The 23,758-nt window shown below is 37.7% G+C and overlaps 1 protein-coding gene across 1 annotated transcript in view; it reads right to left on the bottom strand.

Moving 5' to 3' along the window:
* Positions 1 to 23,267, bottom strand: part of ANGPT1 (angiopoietin 1) — a 161,900-nt gene extending 138,633 nt beyond the window's left edge. The window contains exon 1 of the mRNA XM_042839619.1: positions 22,909 to 23,267. Within this exon, the coding sequence (XP_042695553.1) occupies positions 22,909 to 23,205 (297 nt within the window). The 5' untranslated portion in view covers positions 23,206 to 23,267. The remainder of the gene's footprint in view (positions 1 to 22,908) is intronic.
* Positions 23,268 to 23,758: the final 491 nt, after the last annotated feature.

Genomic DNA, 23,758 nt, shown 5'->3' with positions numbered 1-23,758 from the left:
TGAAGCTCATGGGAGCTATAGACTCCAAGCGCCAAGGTTTCTGGATCAGTTTTGACTCTTAGGCATTCCAGTTCCTCTCTACTCTGGGATGCTGGAGAATCCAAGACCTGTGGCACAAAGCCCTCTCATTACAGTGGCTGTCTTTGAGCCAGGATTGAATTTCCTTTCACAGGTAATTGCAAATAATTCCTAATCAAACTGAAACCTTATATTACAATGTAATAAACTTCTTGAAACTACGTAAGCTAAGAGACCCTCTCCCCCCAACCCCCCCCAAAAAAAAAAAAAAAGACAGCTCTATGACCAACACTGGGACATGGCCTCAAATTCATTGCTCTTGTTCAGTGGAATTCAGTGGAAGTTTGTTGCAGAAGCAGAGCTGACAGAATAGCTACAAGGATTCAGAGCTTTCTCTTTTGAAGAGGAAAAAACAGTTAGTGATGGAGGTAGTCCAGAGCCTATTGCCAAGCCCAAATGGGACTTGTAGAGGAGTGGAGCAGATCCTCAGGCCACCTCACTGCTGGGCTTGGTGATGGCTCCCACAGGACAGTGCCTGCTTCTCAACTTGATGGAGCATAGCCCAGCCTAGCTCTTCTACACGCCATCTCTATCTCCTGAGCTGGGACACTTAAAATAGAAAATATGAGCTAGTAAAAACAAGAAAGTAATCTATAATGAATGATCAAAGAACACATTTTAAGAAGGAAATTTTTTGATTCTTTAGTTCAAATTAGCACTGGACAAGTATGTGGAAACAAAATCAAATATGTCACTAAGTATGTTGAAACCAAAATCTGGCTTTGGTATCTGAGATATTTCTGATCTCCCCATGATCATGAGACTCCTGGTAAATAAAATAAAAAATTATGATTTTTTGTATTACTCCTTACTGCTCAGTATCTCAGAATACGGAGCTGGATGTAGCTTTGATTTGATTCCATACAGGAGCTCTTGCTAACAGTGGAGTGGATTGGAGTGTAGTGGAGCAGAATAGAATGGAATGGAATTGGTTTGTTTGGAAAAGATCTATAAAAACCAAGTGCCTCATCACTTCAGGGCTAATCAAAAGTAGAAGTATATTATTAAGGGCACAGTCCAGATGTCTCTTGAACACTGACAGGCATGGGACATCCATCGCTTCACTAGGAAGCCTGTTCCAGCATTTGACATCTTCATAGTGAATATTTTTTTTCTAATGTTCATTCTGACTTTCTCTGGCATAGCTTCATACAATTCCTGTTCTGTCATCAGTTCCAAAGAGCAGAGACTGTCCTCTTCCCCTCCTCAGGAAGATGCAGAGAGCAATGATGTCACCTCCCGGCCTCCATTTCTCCAGACTGGACAGCATCTGCTCTCAGGACATGTCTTTGTGCCCTTCTACAATTTTTGTTGTCTCCTCTGGATGCTTTCAAGTACTTTAAGTTCCTTTTTGTATGGTGGAACCTAGAACAATACTCAAGGTGAGGAAACCAAGGCTAAATGTGACAGAAAGATCACATTTTGACTGGCTGACTATGCTCTAATGCAACCCAAAATGTGATTTGTGTTCTTTAAATGAATTGTACTGATGTGTAAACATTAAGACATGCTTTAGATGGACAAAAGTCTATATTAAAGCACCCACCTGATAGGAAGAAGCGTCTAGGAGAAACAGAGGAGGAAAACATAAACATTGCTCCTGATAGATGAACAGAAAATTTAAGATTTAAATGAATCTATTAATTTCTCCAAGTCTGATAGATTTAGAATAGCACAAAGTCACAGGGGAAAACTACATCAAGCTTAAATACTTAAAGCTTGTTAAAGCTTATAAATTAAGTTTATTTCTCAATGCCTTCTTTACATCTGCCTTTAATGCTCAGATCAGTTATCCTCAGGGCACTTTACACCCTGATCTGGAAATCTTGTATGCTACGCAGAAAACACCCCCAGGTGATTCAGGTAGGAACAGTTAGAGAGCTCCTCGTCCATCTGGACTGTCACAAGTCCATGGGACTGGACAGGCTCCACCCTAGGGTGCTGAGGGAGATGGCTTAGGTGATTGCCAGGTCACTTTCCCCTATCTATCAGCGTTCCTTTTTATCTGGAGAGGTCCCAGAGGATTGGAGGTGTTCCGATGTGACTCCCATATAAAAGAAGGGCCGTAAGGAGGATCCATGGAATTATAGGCATCAGTACGGGGAAAATTATGGAGCAAATCATCTTGGGTGATGTTCACACAGCATGTGTGGTGTCCAGAGGATCAGGCCCAGCCAGCATGGGTTCATGAAAGGCAAATCGTGCTTGACCAACCTCATCTCCTTCTACGATTGAGTGACCAGACTGGCAGACGAGGAAAGGCTGTTGATGTAGTCTACCTAGACTTCAGCAAAGACTTTGACCCGGTTTCTCACAATATTCTTCTGGGGAAACTGGCTGCCCATGGCTTAGACAGGTTTATCCTTCTTTGGCTAAGAAACTGGCTATAGGGCAGTGCCCAGCAGGTAATAGTTAATGAATTTAAATCCACCTGGTGACCCTTTGCAAGTGCTGTCCCCCAGGGGTCCGTAATGGGGCCACCTTGTCTAATATCTTTATTGATGGACCTAGATGAGGGGATTGAGTGCACCCTCAGTAAGTTTGCAGATGACACCAAGTTGGAAGGAAGCGTCAAATTGCCTGAGTGTAGGGAGGCCCTTCAGAGGGATCTAGATAAGCTGGATCACTGGGCTGAGGTGAATGGGATGAGGTTCAACAAGGCCAAGTGCCAGGTCCTGCACTTGGGCCACAATTACCCCATGCAGCGCTATAGGCTTGGGGCAGAGTGGCTGGATGACTGTGAAGAGGAAAGGGACCTGGGGATGTTGGTTGATGCTCTCTACTCAGCACTGGAGATGCTGCATCTTGAGTATTGTGTTCAGTTTTGGGCCCCTCACTGCAAGAAACACTGAGTCCCTGGAACGTGTCCAGAGAAGGGCAACAAAACTGATGAGGGGTCTGGAGCACAAGTCTTATAAGGAGCAGCTGAGGGAGCTGGGATTGTTTAGTCTGGAGAAGAGGAGGCTCTGGGGAGACCTCATTGCACTCCATGATTTCCTGCAGGGAGGTTGTGATGAGGAGGGGTTTGGCCTCTTCTCCCAGGCAACAAACAGGACCCGAGGAAATGGCCACAAGTTGCTCCAGAGGAGATTTAGATTAGACATAAGGAAAAAGTTTTTCTTTATGAGTGGTCAGGCACTGGAATGGCCTCAATCCCTCCCTGGTACAGTGGATATCTGTATGAAAAGTTGGCATCATCAAAAATCTGACTACCTTTAGAAAAAAGGGTGACCTTCATAAGGAGTTTTCCAGCTGCATTAATTAAAGACCTTCTGGGTGTTGCCAAAGTAAAAGCCATGCAGCTGAATATGAATTTCTTGGGCAAGAAACGCAAAACAAATGTAGAAGCAAAATGGAAAACAAGCATGCATAGAAGTTAGTGACAATTTAAAGCAAGAATATGCTTGTGACCATATGTTCAAAATTATTTGTACATTTGCAAAATAAACAATGCCTGTTTTGCTTCTAGTTATATTTCATTGAACTCACAGATGCTAGACTGGTCTACAGCCAACATAAAGGGAAGCAGAAGCAAGGCTGGTGAATATTTCAGTAAATATGATATCAAACAGAGATTATCTCATGTCACTGAGACAAATCATGAGAAAAATTAATCAAAATCACATCAATATTAGCATTCTCTAAGTTCGGTAACGTAACCAATTATATTAAGATATAGATGATCCTAGAAGCTCACGGAAAAGTTTATTTTTCTGTCAGGATTGTTTGAGCTAATTGGTGATAGATCATTTGTCTTTACTTAAAAAGACATTTTTTCTATAATTTTTCAGACATAATTACATCATTACTTCAAATTTTCTTTCTTTCTTCCTACCCAAAAAAAAAAAAAATAAAAAAAATAAAAAAAAATTGATGTGCTTTTAACACGACATTTGAGTAGTGTCTGTCCTGCTAGTAATTTTTACATTTTTACCAATTTTTTCTTTGGGTTTATGTATTTTTAATAGTTCATTTCTTTACATGCTTTGTGATAGAGATAACAGAAGCTTGGCCTAACAAGCTGGCTCTTCCAAACTAGAAGATACTAGAAAAAAAAATGATAAATCAAAACAAAAGTATGCTATTCTAAATATTTATATGAACATAGCTTTCAAAGACCTACAGTAGAAAATGCACAGAAACATAGGAGTCACCTAAAATTGTATGCAGTATATATAAATATGTTAAATTTATAGAAATGCACATACTAGCTTTACAGAAAAACACAATGCTTTCCTTTCTGTGGAAACCATCCAATATGAGTTTAGGCAACATCAGGTTTACTCATAAAATATCAGTTAGATACTCATGTTGTCATAGTTATGTGTTCTGCAGTGAACAACATTTCACCCAAGACCCAAAGCAAAAAATACATATGAATCAACACAAGAAAAGCACTGAGGAATTTGGCCCAAAACTCTGCCCATAGGAAAGTCCTATTGAAACCAATTATTTTCTGCAACCATTATACAACAAGCTAATCTCTGCTATTATTCCACTAGTTCTATTGCAGCTATTCTGCCACAGACTTTGTGCAAATTGGCCCTTACACTGAAAATAAAGCTTACTCATCAGTTCAGCTTTTGTTTTCATCTTGTCAGCATTAAAAGCAGAAGAAATCTATGTGCTGGAAGGGAGCAACTTCCCATCCAAGACTGCAGCAGACCAGTGCATTTTTCTGTCCTTCAACCATACTGCAGGTTTTCAGGACATCCCGGGACATGCAGGTGCATGGCCTACTGCAGAAAAAGCAAATGTATCTCAAAAACAAAGAGAACAAGAAAATAGCTGAGCATACATATATGCATGAATTAACTTTGCCTTATCACAGATGCATTCACAACTTCCAGATACACACAAACACAAAAACTTCCCTCATTTAAAAGCTGCACAACCATACAGAACTCTGTTGTCTTCACTGAAATAGGAGTCACAAGACTGGTTTTAGATCTTACAGGTCTCATTTTCAACAGAAGTTAGTTCTGTAGCTCCTAAGAGATTAGCACTGAAATTTGTGTACCCTGATTGCCAGCCAGCTTTGAAAATGTAATCTATGTACAGATTTCCAGCAGAACTGAGCTTTCAGATATCCTTCTGATGTCAATGGCAGTGGTTGCTGCCACATTTGGAGGTCAGATTTTATATTTTGGCCTAACTTGATAATTTTCTGAAATATATATATTGAAACTTGAAAATAGTTCTAAACCACAAACAACATAAAATAAAGGGAAAACGAATTTTAAATACTTCAAAACTACAGCAAAACTGTGTGATTTTCCTGTTGGTGTTTAAACAAAGAGTTTTAAAGTACATTTAAAGTACATCGCTCGGCAGAGAAGGACCTGGGGGTCCTGATGGATGAGAGACTGAACATGAGCCAGCAGTGCGCTCTGGCAGCTCGAAAGGCAAATGGGATCCTGGGCTCCATCAGGAGAGGGGTGGTCAGCAGGGACAGGGAGGTGATCGTCCCTCTCTACTCGGCTCTTGTGAGGCCCCATCTGGAGTACTGTGTCCAGGTGTGGAGCCCTCAGTACAAGAAAGACATTGAGATTTTGGAAAGGGTCCAGAGGAGGGCGACTAAGATGATCAGGGGGCTGGAGCACCTCCCCTATGAGGACAGGCTGAGGGAGTTGGGCTTGTTCAGCCTGGAGAAGAGAAGGCTGCGGGGTGACCTCATTGCAGCCTATCAATACCTGAAGGGAACCTACACCCACGAGGGGAGTAAACTCTTCAAAAGGGCTGACAACAGCAGGACTAGGGGAAATGGATCCAAGTTGAAGGAGGGAAGATTTAGGTTGGATGTTAGGGGGAAGTTCTATACAAGGAGAGTGGTTAGGCCCTGGAACGGGCTGCCCAGGGAGGTTGTGGATGCCCCGTCCTTGGATGTGTTTAAGGCCAGGTTGGACGGGGTCCTGGGCAACCTGATCTGAATGTGTGTATTTGGTGGCCCTGCTAGGCAGGGGGGTTGGAACTACATGATCCTTGAGGTCCCTTCCAACCCGGGTGATTCTGTGATTCTGTGATTCTGTGATTCTGTGATACATTATATATGTCAAATAATAATAGGAATACACATTTCACCAAGCATTTGGATAAGTCCTTAGTATGCTTCATGTAAGGCAACACATGCTCTATATTTTACCTGTCATCACATTTAAACCCAGTGGGGAATGGTGGCTGTTGCTAATAAATTATACAGGTCATTGCAAGGAATTTTAAACAACAAAAAAATTAAGATTTTACTTTTCACTTTAAAAGCTTAAGAATCGATTCTTTCTGATGCATTTCCATATCTCCTCTACACCAGTGGAAAGCAATGGACTGTAACATATTAAAATGTTTTCTGTTCAGGAAAGGTTTTCATTTGCTAAGATGAGGAAATTGCTTTCTTCATTTGGCTTCATTTGATTTCATATGGTTTGGCTTTTTCATGGATGATCCACTGGGAATCGAGAATCACTTGCACATCTGATCACCGAATCATAGAATCAAGCATAGAATTGATCATAGAATCATAAACTGTATGATCAGGAGTTTTTTTTGAGAAAGAGAAAAATGAGCCTTTCTGGAAATTGAGTAACAAAATAAATTGGTGTGCACAAACACTGGATGGACTATTTTTCATTACAATGAACTGGGTAAATTCATCAGAGCAGATCATAGTAAATGGGGCAAGGACATCTAGAAACCAGCTGTGTAGGAACTCCTACATATAAACACAGCAGTGGCTGTCAACCAATATTTTTATATTACTGTAATAGATAGGAAGATTGACTCTGTCATACCTGAAATAAGTACAAGATACTAATATTTAAACAGAAACAGTTTCAGTTTTCAAAAGTGGTGCCCTCTTGTGATTTCACTACTCAAAGCAGCACCCCTGGAAGAATAGACTGTTTTCTGTGCTTTTACAACACAGTTTAAGTTTTGGTGCACTGTATTGCAATGGCACCTCTAGTTTGACACCCTGAAGCACAGGATTTGAAAACACATATATATGTATATGTCAGATCTTTGCTGATTTAAATCCATACCATTCCACTCACCTAGGTTGAGCAACTGAGCAATTTAACAGCAGCTGTGAATGAACCAAACTTTTGCTACCACATTAAATAAATAAATAAATAAATAAATAAATAAATAAATAAATAAAAATAAGAGATGTGTAATTTCAGAGAAAACAACATGCTTATGTATCTACATTAGTGAGGTGGAATTTGTCGATTACCATTTAAGCACTGTAGAATCAGGTCTTGATTTTATTCTTGACTAGACTTAGAGTTCCCAAATGACAAAAAGTGCCCTTTTTGTACCTTGGCTTTTCGACTGGATAATAAAAACAAAATGAATGCCATCATCAAACCTTCTAATTGACAAGAAGGTTTATCCACTGACAACTGTAAAATATATTGAACAGAAAAGGTAAGAGAAGTATGAACAATTGTCATTATTTAAGAAATGAATGCAAGACATTAAAGGAAGAATGGAGTTCCTGTGGTCTTTGTGAATATTAAAGAGATCTATAATAGAAGTATGCACTGCACTTATTACATGAACACTACCTCTTTCATAATGTCAGTCATTAAAACAGCAGTGTTTGATATGAAGTCCTGGCTGGACTGAAATTTCTTGAAGTTCTGTCGTACTGCAGCACAGACCCCAGGGTTTGTGCATCCCAGAGCACAGGAGTGGATGGGAGACCTCATGGTGGATGCAGCTCCTCACTGGGAGCGGAGGGGCAACGCTGAGCTCTGCTCTTTGTGACAGCAATGGTACCTGAGGGAACAAGCGAATTCTATCCTCGTGGCTTTTCTCATTTTTTACATTTTATCTGGTCACCTTTGCAATAAGATCTTATGCCAGCAAGTGGCAACATAGAAAAAACAAAGGTAAAATGCACTGACATGCAGTATTAATAGACATCATCATCAGAAGATGCCAAAAGGATGACATTCACTCCTATCGGTTGGGAGATGTGGGCTTCACTAAGTTCAGAAAAAAAGGACCCGTGTTTTCAGATCATCTCTGCAACAGACAGACAGGCATTTCTAGTATATCCGTAAACAAATCAGAGGAATATTATCATGTGTTCAGCATGGACTTGTCATCTATTTGTTTATGTCACCTTATAATTACTATAGCAACTTTCTCTTATGCAGTTTCATGATGCTTTTGTAGTGGTTTGTTCTTCCTTTTTTTTTCCTTTAGCATGAGCTAAATTAGACAACTAAAAAAATAAATAAAAAAATTAAATCTAAAACCAGGACAGTTACAAACAGTTCCCTTTGAACTCAGTTGTCTCTAGTTCAGTGGGAACAGTTTGCATAATCTTTTCTATATCAACAACATTCCACATGCATATTCTCTCTATCTTCTTCAGGAAGGAAAAAAATGGAACTGCAGAAGAAACTGTTCCCAGATAAACAGGATGACACCAATACAGTGCATCTCTTTTCTAACATCTTAGCTGTGCTTGGACATAAATATTGTATCTAGGCTTCTCCTTCACATCCCAAGATAATACTGGATTCGACTTTCCTTCAAATCCCTGTTAAAGCAGTCACTTCGTAGCAGTCTGCTGATACTCTCTTTATCAGCAAGGAAATGTTTTCTAGTGCATTTCTTTCAGTTTCTGAAAAGCTCAATTTTTTGAAACCAAAAGGAAAATAGTGTTATAAATATGTAATCAAATAGACAAAAACAAATCAGCTGACGTTATTTAGTCAAGAATTATAACTTTTAGGATGACACACACAAAAGTTTGATTTGGAAGTGCTGCCCTGTCACACACTTCCATTTATCTGAGGTCCCAAGCTCTCAGCTTCTCCACTGCATCTGCCACGGAGAAATTCTGTCACAGAAATGTTTCAAACAAATGCCCAGTGAATCTCTACAAAACCTCAACAAAAAGGATTTTAAGGATTTTTTGGCTTTAAAACACTTTCATGAAAAAAAAAAAAAAAAAAAAAATAATAATAATAATAATAAAAAAACATTTCCTGTCTGGCTTCAAGAAAAAAACAAATGAACAAACAAAAAAACTGAAGTCCTCTTGGGTTCTTAAAAATACAAATGAAATAGAAACCAAAACTAGGTTAAACTAAAATAATCTACCAGGGCTCTTTGAGAACTTAATTATCAACTGATATTTCAGTTCTTTTTTGGTGCTTGAGAGGAATGGAAAAAGGAATGCTGAAAAAACCTGACTAGCAAAGTCACAGTGGTGTTCTTTTTGGTATGAACAAAAAAGGAAATACTGGAAATCTCTTTATAATATTATTCTCATGAGACATGCATCCTACTTTCAGGACTGAGGAATGCTGGGAGAAGCCTGTGCATACAATGAAAGCTGCACACAGAATCCTGCTCTCAAATGAACAACAACAAAAAAAAAAGTTTTGAAGTTTATCTGCTTCTCATAGACTGGGCATGAGCCTCCTTTAACTGCAGCAGATAGATACTGGCATTGATTCACTGATGCTGTTGACACAATTTCTGATCTACACTGTGGTTCCAAGACTTTCTGAAAGTGTTCTTTTTGTACTATAAAATGATACTGCATGTGGCATTAGCTGGTATCTTTCTAGGCATGTGAAGGGAAGAAATGGCTGGGGATAGAGACCACACTATCATCTCAGTACTTGATGTGGTACCCCACAAATTTATGCTGACACAATGCAGGAATTGTAGAGCATATTGTGAGGAAGCACACCATCTGTTTTCTGCCTCTGCTCTTCTATAAATAACAGACTTCAGTCTCCGTGGTTGCCAGGCTAGCATTTTGCAACACACCCCTCCAGCCCTTTAAAATTCCTCCTGACCCTCTGGGAATTTCCTGTTCTGCCAAGGAGGTTTGTCCAGACAGAACTGAAGTCAGTCTCTTACTGTTCAGAAATCCCCTTACAATAAGGCAGAGAAGTGTGAAGGACTTGTCCATAGGGACAAGTAGTGAACCTGGTATTTCTGCCACCCCTGGAAGCACCGTAGGAAGGAAGGGGTAAGGGGTCAACTTCATCCCGGTGCGTCCAAGATTGGGAAATTCCCTTTCCTGGACTCAAACTCAGATTTTTACCACTGGTTCATTCTGAGCAGCATCAGGCCAAGAAGCACAGTAACTCATTAACATCACACTCTGGGTGAGAGTCAAGAGACCATTTTTTCCAGTTTCTAGTTCTCTCGAGGCTACTTAATGATAATGGCTTGATTTTGTGAAATGTGTTGAAAGCCTCCTCTGGGTTTATATTCCCATGGGATATTATTGTTTTTTCTAGTCACACTTTTTGGCAAAGGGCTAATGGTGGCAACACCTGGAAAACATGTGATAGCAATACCAGACAAAGTCTGATAGAAACAAAAACAAATTTAATATCCACTCTGTTAGAAAAATCACCAAGCAATTCTGACTTAGGATGTGCCTCTGTCTCACAATATAAAGCTTGCATTGCATTACGAGTAATATTCTAAAAATAATACTGCAACTTGCTTATAGCCTTTCAGAATGACTTTACTATGGAACTGACACAGCATTCAAAACCACACTGACATAACTAACACTGAGGGCAATCAGCTTGAAAATTAAGAATACAAATGGAAAATTTATCCTGTAACACATTTCCAGTGTTCCATTGTGGTAAATTATAGCCCAGAAAAAAGGACCATGTAAATTCTAATGTCAATGGACCAAACATTTTTTATTGCAATTTCACAAGAGCTCCATGATCTTGGCAGGGAAATAATAAATGAAAATACTGAAATAGTCTTTAAAAAAGCATGAAAAAGGAAAAGATATCACATTATGGTTCATATTTTACACGTGAAATATCCATGTCATATCTTCATGCCCATAACAGCATGACAATTTCAGTCTTGCTCAATTCTGCTTCTAGGAAATACCCCATGGGGTCAGTGGCCAAATTACTAAATGTTTCCAAGATGTGTAGGAGTGCAAAGTTGTTTTGTTTGTTTTTTTTTTAAATCTTGGATCAAGAAGCATTCTTGTTATTGTTTCTAGGGTTCATAGCGTAGAGAACACTGGGAGGCAGTATGGTAGAAGGTTAAAAAATGGTGGATCTTTGGCTTGCTGCTTTAATATTAAGGTGGAAATATAATCAAGCATCCTTTCTTCATGGACCCATATTCCAGACAAATCTTTTCATTTCTGTCTGTTTAATTTTATAACTCTTTAGTACTGATCCATTCATTCATTGTACTCCAAAAGACAATATGTAAATATATTGTTTAAGCACTCAAATACATTATTTATTAATTCCCTATATAACTGACGAGTTTACTCTAAAAACATTTTTGAGACATATTGGTGCTTGCACAGACATATTGTGGCATGTGCCATCATGGCTACCTTTCACCAGCAAAAAGAGCACCTAAAGTCATAGAGTCCCCTAAGTAAACCATGTTGTGAACTGTAATTCTCCCTTTTTTGATGCATTGGATTATTGTGTTACTGTTTTTTATAGGAAAGCTACTCCAGAAGTTTCTAGAATTTCTGTCCTCATCTATTTAAATACATCAAATACTAGTGTACAATTTAGAGTAACAGAGCAACTCGCACTTAATTCTACTTCCTGTTGAAGTCCAGAGTTACTAAACGTACCTAAATGCTTGTGATAACACCCTCCAACAGTGAAATGAAAGCTTTATTTAATTTGAGTAAAACTTCCCATGTGCTCGTTGTTTCTTGGAAAATTGCAATTAACTCAAAATAGGACTCTTGGTGCTTTCAGGATCAAATCCTTAGATCTTGCCAAAACATACACTTGACAAGTTTGGGCAAATTACTTTCTAGTATTTCTGGCCTACAGCTCATGTTCTGCCAGGTGCTTGTTTGATGTTAGTACATCTTTTCTTCACTTAATGGTCAAATAAATGCAACAATTCCGAACACTACCTCTGAGGCTTTCATTGACAGTAGTGAGAGTGTTCCCATAGGAGAGTAACATACTAGTGACCATACACACTACCACAAATGGCATTCTGGTTCTATTCAGCTGCAAGCTGGGGGTAGTCTGCATTTCAGATACTTCAATAACCAGCAAAACTCGGAGACTTCAATTTCCTCTTTAAAACTTGATATTGAACATCTCCCTTGTCTCTTATTCCTTTTTCTTCTTATGTTTAGAAAGACATGTCTTCTGTATTTACAAAAAAAAAAAAAAAAGAAAAGAAAAAGAAAAAGAAAAGAAAAAACTGTTTTAAGATGCTCCTCAGCTATGATGATTTAGTTCTCAAGTCAACTGTATTACTTCTGAAATTAGTATTATGATAATTATAGAGCCAAACAGCCAGTAAATAACTGGCAGCTTCATTCCTTCAGGGTACTTCACAGAATATGCTGTACACCAGAGTAATTTTCTGAGCCTTTTCTATCACAGGAAGTTATCTTATACTGTGTGCTTTGGTGACATGTTGTTACCTTGAGAAGAACAACAATTTATGGATTACAACAGCAACCTTCACCTTTTCTATCTGTCTACTAAAGAATCCCTCTATCAACCTCAAATATGCTGGCTTCTTGTTCTGAAGTGCCATCTCAAATTTAGCTCTCACAATCTTTTGGAGAGTTAACTCTTGCCATCTTTCTGTCACTGATACCTGATAATTCAGGTCCTTTACACTTTCCCTGAGATGACCCTCTCCAAGAGGTAATAGACCATAGTTATAAGTTTATCTTCAATTCTTTGGGAGCTACCTGGGCTGTAAATATCAAAGTCATAAAAAAGCAATTGAAAAAGCTTTATATATTCATATTTAATGCATAGCTTACCTGAGCCACAGACACATCTCTAACACTGTGCATGGTTTAACCGGGCATTACCTTTTGTCTTTAGAGCAGAGTACATTTGTGTGAAATGAGGTGCAAGTATTTTGCCAGGGAGGTGCGATGCAGAGGCTCAGCTAACAAGCTGGTTTCAGAGAATACCAGAGGGTGAAACAATGTCAGCTTTCTCAGCAAGACTTGATTTGTGAGGATCTAAACAGGTAAAAATAATTCTTAAGCAACTGACATGAAGCCAGGAGCCAACACAGTTGAGTTACACTGGACATGTAGAACGTCAGAGAAATACACATGTAGTGAATCAGCTGGAATTCTTGTAAAATCCAAAGGATCGGACTGGATCATTCAAGAAAAATGCAAAGAGAAACAACCTTAATCATCACTTCTCTAGTTAACGGGCTAAAGTGATAACGAATTTTGCAGTCTGTATGTCCTTCTTACAAAAATGGTAACATAAAAAAACTTTCTTGCAGAGCATTTATGGCCTTTCCCATTAACACGATAGAAGTGACGCAGGAAAGATAGGTGGCCCTCAGCCATTTATCTCTACTATGGTAAGTCCTGCTGTAGGGAACCTGCTTTGGCAGGGGAATTGGACTCGATGATCTCTGGAGGTCCCTTCCAACCCCTACAGTTCTGTGATTCTGTGATTCTGTGATTCTGTGAAGTCACACACAGAGTGAAGTATGAAGTCTTAGCCAAGAAAAAAAGGGGAATAGTTCATTTGGGAAGAAATTAAGTCATTTCTTTGAGCAATTTTCCCTTTAAGCAGATCCTCAGAATTCCAGGCACAGCACCAAACACATCATGGTTTGGGGGCTACCCATCACTTTGTTAACTTGCTGATGTGGCCTAGAAGGCCACAGGAATTTCCTGATGAATTAAGACCGTAGAGGGTAAATATTTAACTATGACGCCCATAAATATACTTAGTACTTAATGGCAGTGAATCAAAATACTCACTTGGGCTACTTTTATCTACATATAAATGCCTAAATTTCAAAGACTATATCATTCTTCATTCAGTTCTTTGGTGACCTCAGAGAATCACATGTTTTATAAAGTGTTTCTGAAAGGTTTCGGAAATATCAAACCATTTCCAGAGAGATTTTTCATAGAAAATATTAGTTTTATGAAGTGAGATGGTTATCTGAAGGTCCTTGCCTACCTGCAAAAGTCTTATGGCTTAGAATGGAAAATTGAAAGGATTGTGAAGGACCATATTATTATGTTCCTTGTTATTTACATTTACATATTGGGATTATGAGAAAATTTTTTAAAAGAAGGATCTAAACTATCTTCTGAAAAGATTTTTGCATGAAAACTGAAACTCCCAGAAGACAGTTATCACTACAACTACTTGAATCTGAATCTAAGACAGTGAGAATTAGCATTTTAAGTACAGCCATAGGTGGTTTAAACCAAGAAAAAAAATTGTTCGATACAGTGCTCAGGAAAAAAAAGGTCAAAATTTAACAATATTATTTTTCCCTAAAAATGCATTTTTAAAAAATGTATTTTTAAAAAATTTTTTTTTTTTTTTAAAAAAAAAAAAAAAAAAAAAAAAAAAAAAAAAAAAAAAAAATTATAAACATTTGCTGGCAACTTCAAAACATTCATAAACAATATGATGTAAAGGACATACAAGTCTTCATCACCTTAAAGGTAAATGTAAAATCTTCTTGCAGAGTATATTACTGTATATTACTACTTCTGCTTTCATTTTTATGTATATTTAAAATGTGTTTAGAGAATTTGAAATATGTTAAATGTCTAATATTAAACTACACATTGAATTCAGAGTATTTTCACTCACAGTCAGGGAGAAAAATCATCATATTGAAGGCCAGAAAGTCTTTGAGAATGGCTGATATTTTATTGTAGCATTTAAAATTGTGGGAAGGTGCATCCAAATGACAAGAGTGGTTTTGTCTGTAAACTCTCTGGGAAAAGGAAAATAAAAGCCTGACCTCCTAAATGATGTGAACCTGAAGACAGAAGTTTTATAACACAAATAGTATCTTTCAAGTAAATCTTGCATAGAGAGCCTTTGAGGGAACTTTGGTTTTGAAAGGGGGCAGAATCAGTCTATAAATGGCATTATATGCCTGTCACAGAGATAGCTTTTGAGTTCCAAATTGATTAGTACCAATCTGATCATTTATGCTGCAGTGTGAAAGAAGCTGTGCTGTCGAAAAAATGAAAATTGCCTTCTAAGGTACTCTGCTTATTCTCTTTGCAGTGTTCTCCCACAGCAATCTAGCCTTGCCTTAATTTCCTGGCAGAGTAGTGCAGAGTTGATCCTATCTCTAGGGAAATCTCTCAAGCTTGTTTGCCTCTTTGGTCCAGAGCGAGAAGAAAGAATGCCAGAACACAGATCCTTGGGCAGGAGAGAGTCTAAGTGGAGGCTAGTCTGCTAAGTGGAACAAGTGGATTTTGGTTGTCCCCTTGCAGCCTGGTGCATGATTTGCAACGAGACAACCAGACAAAATAAGCCAGATGGCAGGAATTTACTCTGATAAATAAGAATTCCCAGAAGATGTGAGGAAAAATTAGAACTGTATGGTTATGCCAAGTCCTATTAAAGAAGCAGATGCCATGCAAACATTCTGATCAGCTTTGTTCTGTAAAGACACAAAGCACAACCAGGTTTGCCTTGCATATATGGACAGAAGCATATATGGGATATAAGGATTCAATATTTTTTTCCAGAGTATACAGAAATTGTTGTAACTATATGGAAAGCACAAGTGTGAACACGTACATAATCTATGGGCAGCACAGTGTGAGGACTTGTTCACACAGAATTATTGCACTCATAATATGCAGGGATACCTCTTGCTATCAACTCTTCTAGGTAGGGGTTTTTTTGAGACTACAGGTCAGTTTCAGGAGATATCCAAAGCAGGAATTTAGCAATTTCCTAAATTTTAAGTGATCCCTACCAAATACAAACTAACCTTTTACTCTTTGAAAAACAAAGACATTGTAGCTATGGAGAATGTTTTGAAACAAAACTTCCAACATCAGATAAGTATGTATAAAATGCAGAAAGGGATTTAAGTCAGAACACTAGAAAAGGATTTTTGTGCACCTTAGTACCAGTCACTCCAAAATCTAAATGCATGCATATGTGTATGTGCATGTGTGTATGTGTGCATCCATTCAGGCACTGGCGAGAGGAGTCCAAGGCAAAGGACTTCTGCGGTCTTCTACAGAATTTTCAATCAGCCACATTTTACTTCCATAATTTCATCACAGATTTTCTATGTACAAGTAATAGCATCTGCATTTTCATCTTATTCCTTTCTCTTTTAAGAATGGAATTCGTAGCAGATAATATGAATGACCATGTGCTACCACATAGTGTACATTTAAAATACCTTATTAAAGACATATATAATCCACTGTCAACTAGCATAGTTCTCAAATTATAACACTTTACTTACTGGCTGTGGGTTTTTTGTTTTGTTTTATTTTTCCTACTGCTAGAAGCATCCAAAGAAGCATAAGAAACTTACCTCAGTCATGAAGCTACAATGTATACTAGAACACTAATTTTCTACATGACTTCCTCAGAGAGATTATAAAATTATCTTGACTTATTTTTGTCTTTTTTTTTTTTTTTTTTTTTTTTTTCCAATCCCAAATGCATGGAAATTTAACTCGGGCCGTTTTTCCCACTGTCCACATATCTGCCGTGTTTTCAATGTCTATGCCTACATGCTTTCAAAATGTTTAGCATAGCCCTAGCTAGATCTTATTTAGACAAAGCACTAGTTTAACTTTCTTACTTTTTTTAAAGGGTTAAATAAACTGCTGCAAAGTTTTGAATAGGCTTCTTATGCCAGTGTATGAGTGACTTACACTGATTTAGATTAACCTGATTCCTAACTAAGGTTATGAAAAGCCAAGTTTGATCTTTGTGCATCAACATTAACGAGAATGCAATGCAGATGCGCAATAATTTATGGCATTTCTAAGTTACTCTTCCAACTGAATATTCAACACTGGTGTTTCATAACACCATCTAAAATATGCACATGTGGTTACACAAGAATAACCTTGTGTTTAAGTACTGCTCATTTTGTAAGAAAAAGAACTCTTCTTATGAAATATGATACTATTTCAATGTCCTTTTCCTGATCAAACTTCAACTTTCTAACAAGAGAGGAAATCCTCATGCTACTGGGAAGACTTCTACAGACAGCAGCTGTTTATTCAAAACACTTGAGCTGCTGGTGCTGAAAATAAGGTTAAGAACACAGCTACAATCATGATAGTTTTAGAAGGTCCTCATTTACTTACTCTTTGTTTGCAGCTCAATGCAAATGCAGAGAAAGCTGGACTGAGCTGCAAAGTAAGTTGAGATGAATACTAACAGGTTGCTAAATATCTTCGTCTTTCAGGATATGTTTGCAATAAATCATATAAGAGAGCCCAGATTTGATAATAAGTTTATTCAAAATTTCTGGTAGCAATAGGTCTGAAAAACTGTCTATTCCTCACCAGTCTTCAAGATCTGTTCAAGACTGAACTACAATCCTATTCACCTTAGATGAGCACTGGATGGAGCAGCAGCTGCTGGAGAGGATTTAAGAACACTGTAACAATAAGTATGAATCCCACAATTAGCAGAACATATCTTACCTATAATCCACTTACTCAACTGCAATCTGTAAAATACACTTAACAATACATTCATATTCACTGCATTTGTCTACTTAAAAAAAAAAAAAAAAAAAAAAATTAGTTCCACACTTTAAAACAAATATCCTTTCAAAGGATTTCTGATCTCACATCACTTTCTATAAACATTGACAGGATTACTATCATTTACAAACTGCTAATAGCACAAAATGTCTTCCATAAGCAAGACTCCAAAAGCAACACAAAAAATATATTAAGCCTCCCAGCAGCCTTGTGAAATTTAGTAGTAGTACTATATCTGCCTTAGAAAAGTGAAACAGGAATACATAAAGTTTATGATTTCCTTGCAGGCACAAGGGAAGTCTATGCTACAGTCGTGAACAGAAAGCAAAGCTTAAATCCATCCCACTTTGCTGAGGCATTTAAATCAAGAAGTGAGCTGCTCAAGATTTCCCCAGTCCATGAAGAGAAGTAGGGACTACCACAGGATGGCTAAGATGGCTGGCTCTTCCTCTGGGTTTTCTACTGTCTCCTGACTCCAAGTGGAGAGATTCCCCATAGCAAAGAAAAACCTATTTTTTTCCTCTCTGGGCTTTTGCAAGAAGTTAGACTAAAATATCCAGCTCTACACTTTTCCCATATGGGGGAAAAAGTTTTTTTTCCAAGGCACCCAACACTCCAAAGTAGAGACAGCTTCCAAACCACAAAAGGGAATGGGAAAGATGAGTTCTCAGCTCCCTCAGACTGACAAGCCATTTATATTGGCTTCATCTAGAAAAGGCCTCAGTGCTCAAAATGAGATATCCCATAGGGCATGTTGGTTGGACAGTTCTTATGACTAATGAATGTAATATTTTATTGTTACCAGAATGTTCCTGATTACAACAGTCATCACTGAAAATAAATTTAGTCAGATTGTACTGCACTTTATGATAAAACCTTCTGTCCAAGCACAGGAATTATTGTTTTAAATCATTTGTTACAAATGTGGCAACAAGTGAGACTGGCCTTCATTCTACTTCTTTGATTCTTCTGCCTCTTAAAAAAATTGTTGTTGAATATACTACTCACCAGTAACATAAAGTTTTCAGGCATTTTCATGTGTGAAGCTTTTCCTTTTTCTCAAAATGCCCCCAGGTCCTCAGCAGTTTGATAAATAAGGCTTTCGAAATGCAGGCATATCACTGATCAAGATATTTTTTTGGAGATGAGTAATTTTTTTTTTAGAAGCAGTTATGAATTTTCTTAGAGCCTGTTATTTTCAACGAACAAATTCTTATTTCATAAGGCTAGTTTTTACATATATTTATTCACTGAGTAGTACATGTTATGTAAGTAAATTCACTAATTTGTTTCATGTGATAGTTCAACTAGGCAATATTGGTTTATATTAGATATGTGAAAATATCTTACACTGCTTTTTATGACCTCTCATATATTTATAGTTTATTTTTATATATTATGGCAGTCTTTTAGATCATGGCCAGTTTGGGGCCAGCTCCGTCTCAATTTTTCCTAGCTTCACAGAAAAAGTGAACTGTAAGCAATCTTCCCAACTCCCAAAAACCAAATAAAACCCAAGGCAAATCCAGCTACTCCACGCACATGAACTCTCTACTATTATTTCACTGCAGTGCTAGGCCCTACTAGCAGGGAGATGGATTTCCGATGGAGCTACAGCACACAGTGAGTGTACATCAGTCTTTCCAGAAGTTTCTTCCATATAGTGACTGGTACTCCTCAAATTCTAATTGCCTTGCAGATATTTAAAATCCAAGTGAGCACTTGCATTGCTATATAAGCAAAATACAGCAGTCAACAGAGAGCACAGATGATGCTGCAAAACAAATAATTTCTAAAAAATACATTAAGAATAAACAAGTAGACAGTGAAAGAGATGCAGACACTTCAGAAAAAACTGCTCATAATTTCTTACAGCACAAACACTTTGAAAGATAAGGGAAGAAAACTGAATCTTCTCTATTTGGACTGTGTTGTAGTGCCAGCAACTTTTGCAGAGAAAATTATTAAAAAAGAAATCTAAATTTGTATACTAGTGAACCAGATTTATTGCAGCCTACATTCAACTCAAGCTCCTGTGTCTGTGTTAGCTCCATGTAGTATACAATTATGAAGTATTCATTTTTAAAAAATTATGGTATTTGTTCAGATAAGGATCAGAAAAAAGAACAAGTGGATCACGTAAAACTCACTTACTATGGTAATAGAAATTATTACCATTGTGTTGACTGAGTATATGAAACACTCATCTGTATAGCCTGGACTGGATCCATTGATACCATAATTTCACCAAGCTAAGAGAAAGTTCCCAAGCAACACATGATGATAATAACTCATATAACTCCTCTTTGGCAATGGTTGGACTTTGCAGCTAAATACCAAACAGTATCAAGTGTGCCAGTCAGTTACTGCAAGAAAAAAATTGTGATGAACTGTTTGTTTTGAACTATTAGTATAAACATATTGCAGAAATGAAACTCAAGCTTAAACAATGGGGAAAGTTATCCAGTATTAAAATAAACAGTTCTAGGAAGACCTCTAAAAATATTTACCGAATCATCTTCTTTTAAGAAGTTCTGGTACAGAGCGTTTTGCTGCGTCCCCAGTTTGCCAGCCAATTCCACTTATACTGATTGCAGATATGCAAATGGTAGTGGACAAGGCTGGGGCTTAATTGTCTGTAATCAGCTTCCCAAGAAAGCACATTTTTATCTAGAATGAAGGTAGGAGGTCATCAAAAATTCACTTCTGGGTTCAAAGGTATAGGAATCTATTTAAATCAACAAGAACAACAAAAGTTTCTAGTTTCTAGAAAACTGCTAGTGTAAATATTATGTAATAATTAAAAAAATACTACTTTAATTATTAAGCAAATCTTGCTTTCACAAACTATTTTAATAAATTCTCTTTCAATATTGCAGGCTAGCATTTGTGCTAAGAAAATAATACATTCTGCAAAACATAGCTTTGGTACAATTTTATTCACAGTTCTATATATTACATAGTGTAATAAATATGTTTCCTTTACGTATGTCAGAGTATATCTCAAATTCTGAAATACAAACATTATTTCTTACAGTAACTATTCAATTCCAGTCACAGACCTATCTATAACTAGTAATTAATCTTTATTTTATTCACAGCAGGTGCACTGTAAAATGCTACTAGTGTAGAGCTAGCTATCTCTGATATTAAAAGTCAAGGAAGGGAAACAAATGCAGAGTATAAAATTGAGATACACAATATCTACATAATGAATTAATTTACACTTCAGCATTACGCTTCCTTTGAAAGGAAGTGAGGTATGGCTGAGATGCTTTGTAATGGCAAGAGCAACAAAGCAAATGCAGTATTCAGAGATGCTATAATGGAGCTGCATCAGACTCATTTGTTCTGAGTGAGCCACACTCCATCACACAGAGAAACAGGTCTTTTCATTGCAGAGCAAGCTGACACATGGGGTACGTGCACAAGGCTGGCTTCATGTAACGCCCTGGAAGCAGAGGGTGGGGGTTGGGAGTAACCAGGGGCTGGCTCTGCCCACTGTCAGTTTTTCAATCACTGCAGAAGAAAAGAGTCCTCAATACAAAACCCTTTCACTGGGCTTCCTACCTGCCTACCTCAATCACTTCCTTCCAAAGTGTGAGAGCACTAACCCTAACTCAGACTTTCGCACTCCAGAGACTCATTTTTCTTCCTGTTCAGTTCACAGTGAAACAGTGATCTTAGTTCAGTCTCTAGTGGACAAACACAGAATAAGTGAACTCTCATAAGCATGATTCAGCAGGCAATTTGCTCAAGTAAAATCATGTGTGCATAAACACAGATACAAATTTTCCTCTCAGTTCTTGCCTCAGCCTCCCAAGGTACAGCAAAATAATTTCTTAAGAAATACTTTCCTCTACAAAAGACACCCCCTCATTTCCAACCCTATATTCCCCAAAGCAGACCAAGTTATTAAAAACTGAAGAAAGTAGTTCTAAACAGAAAAGCTTGGTTACATTTTGTTTTATAGTCACATGTTCACTGGATAGATTTGTTTCTCTCTTTCTGGAGCCAGATATGGAAGAAGTACAATTCATCAAGAGATCAGAAAATTCTTTCTAAGGATTTTATTAGACATAGGGGGATGGGAGGGTTGTTTATGTTTTTTAACATATTTCTGTTTTTTATGCTGTTTGGACAAACCAAAGCTTGTAATTGAGATAATTATCAATACATATATTAATGGGAAACTTTAGCTTACCTAGCAGAGTCCTCACCAGATTTTCACTGATTGTCATTCTTACATGAATCTGTGTTACAGCTATATCAAGTATCCATTAAAGGAATGTATACAGAAGTATACATGTGCCATTTTGCATAACTAATTGCATCACCAATTGCTCAACATTCTCGGTTTTGACAAGTCAAAATGTCAGAGTAAGAATGGGAACCTTACAAGTAACAAGATACAAAGGCTGTTTCATTATTTATTTATTTTTGCTTGTCAGCTCTCACGAGGTATTTTCATTACCAAAACATGGACAAGTTACTGCAGTGTATGTAATTGTGGTGCAGTGAGTAATCCTGTTAAGGTGAATGAGGGCTGTTCACATGGGTATTTATTTACACATTAAAGTATTTTCTGGACCAAACTTCAGCTTATAATTGAATACTGAAAAGTTTAGTGGAAGTTCAGATCTCTGGTGCGACTTCTTTAAAAGCATTACTTCTTCCAAGTTACTACAACACCTTTCAGCTCATTTTTCCCTTTCCATGAAAGAACAAACACAAATTAAAACAGCTGTAATCTATGCAAATGAAAAGTTTTACTGTCATGATTTAGATGTGTGAATGCCTAAGTGCTTTTTTCTTTCTTTCTAGCAATTAACTGGGTGGAATAGTATTACAGGATCTATTTCTGGAGAAGCAGTGATATTCTTAACACAGTGCCTATAAGTGCTGATTATTTCGAACGTCCCCTTTTGCTGTCAGAGTAGCAGGTATCCTGCATGACATCTACTCTGACTCTGTGAACCGTAAGTAGAGATTACAGGGCTACTTAGTAAGCTCTGTCCTTAGAACCTCTGGTGATTCTTGCGTACACTAGTTCACAAAACACCCATGGTCTCTCAAGATAAAGCGTTAAGAAACTGCGTCTTTCAGCGGTGTGAAAAAAATTCTGTTCACAAAAACAATGCCCCTAAAAGAGTGCACTCTGCCTGTGAGATTTCCCCCCTACGCACAAATGAGATAAAACCTCAGTTCTCAAAACAACCCGTGAAAACTATGAACTATACAAGCACAATTAAAAAAAAAAACAACAACAACAGCCACCAACAACAAACGCTCACTGAGTGAGAAGTGAAAAAGGAAACACTTACTTTTTGCAGCCACTGCGTGTAGTTTTCCATCACATGTTCCAGATGCTGCAGTTTCTGGAAAGAGAAATCCTGTTCCACGTGAGGAGCATCTCTCTGAAGAGCGTTACTGTTGTACTGGTCTGTCGTGCTTTCACGACAGTTCCCATCCTGTTCTGGCAGAATGAAAGTATAGGTGCACTGCCCGTGCTGAATCCGGTTAAATCTTCTTCCACTGGCTTCCGGACCCCGGCGCTGAGTGGTACAGCCTATATGAGCAAGGAGTGCTGCCAGAAAAGCAAAGGAAAGGAAAACTGACATGTTACTATTACTTTCCTTTCCCACTCTTAGAAAAACTTCCTCTTTAGTTTTTTTCTTAATTTCTTTTAAAGTTTCTAGGAAAAAAAAAAAAAAAAAAAAAAAAGGACTGGAAAAGCACAGTTTGATAATCAAGCTTGGATAAATTGTTATTTTCTTTTAAATTTAACTATGAGAATAACTTCCTTAGTTAAAATTGGGAATATTTATTGCATAGTAGTTAAGATTTATTGTTTCCTCTCTGTTACAGTCCAGCATGTAGCCTGCTTTAGTCAGCTGCATATGCATATCCCAGACTCTTTCCCCTACACTATCTGCAGCAGAACTGCTATTTTCTCTCAGACTTCAGTGAGTTTTATTAAGGTTGCACATTCAAGCCAAGCTGGAAGCAAGCAGCCTTTCACAAGATGACTTGACAGGAATGCGTGTATGAGTGCGCCCCTATGCTAAGGATGGCTGATGGCTCATACAGAGGGATCATCTTACAAACTGGCTGGATGCATGACCTCAATCGTGCGTGGCTTTCCAGCCCCTGTTGCACACAATTGCTGAGGGC

Source organism: Centrocercus urophasianus, unplaced genomic scaffold (assembly GCF_019232065.1).
Source record: "Centrocercus urophasianus isolate 14NV4802_14NV808 unplaced genomic scaffold, USGS_Curo_1.0 seq_11, whole genome shotgun sequence".
Taxonomy (NCBI): domain Eukaryota; kingdom Metazoa; phylum Chordata; class Aves; order Galliformes; family Phasianidae; genus Centrocercus; species Centrocercus urophasianus.
The sequence above is the reverse complement of the archived record's forward strand: the minus strand, read 5'-3'. Positions and strand labels throughout refer to the sequence as shown.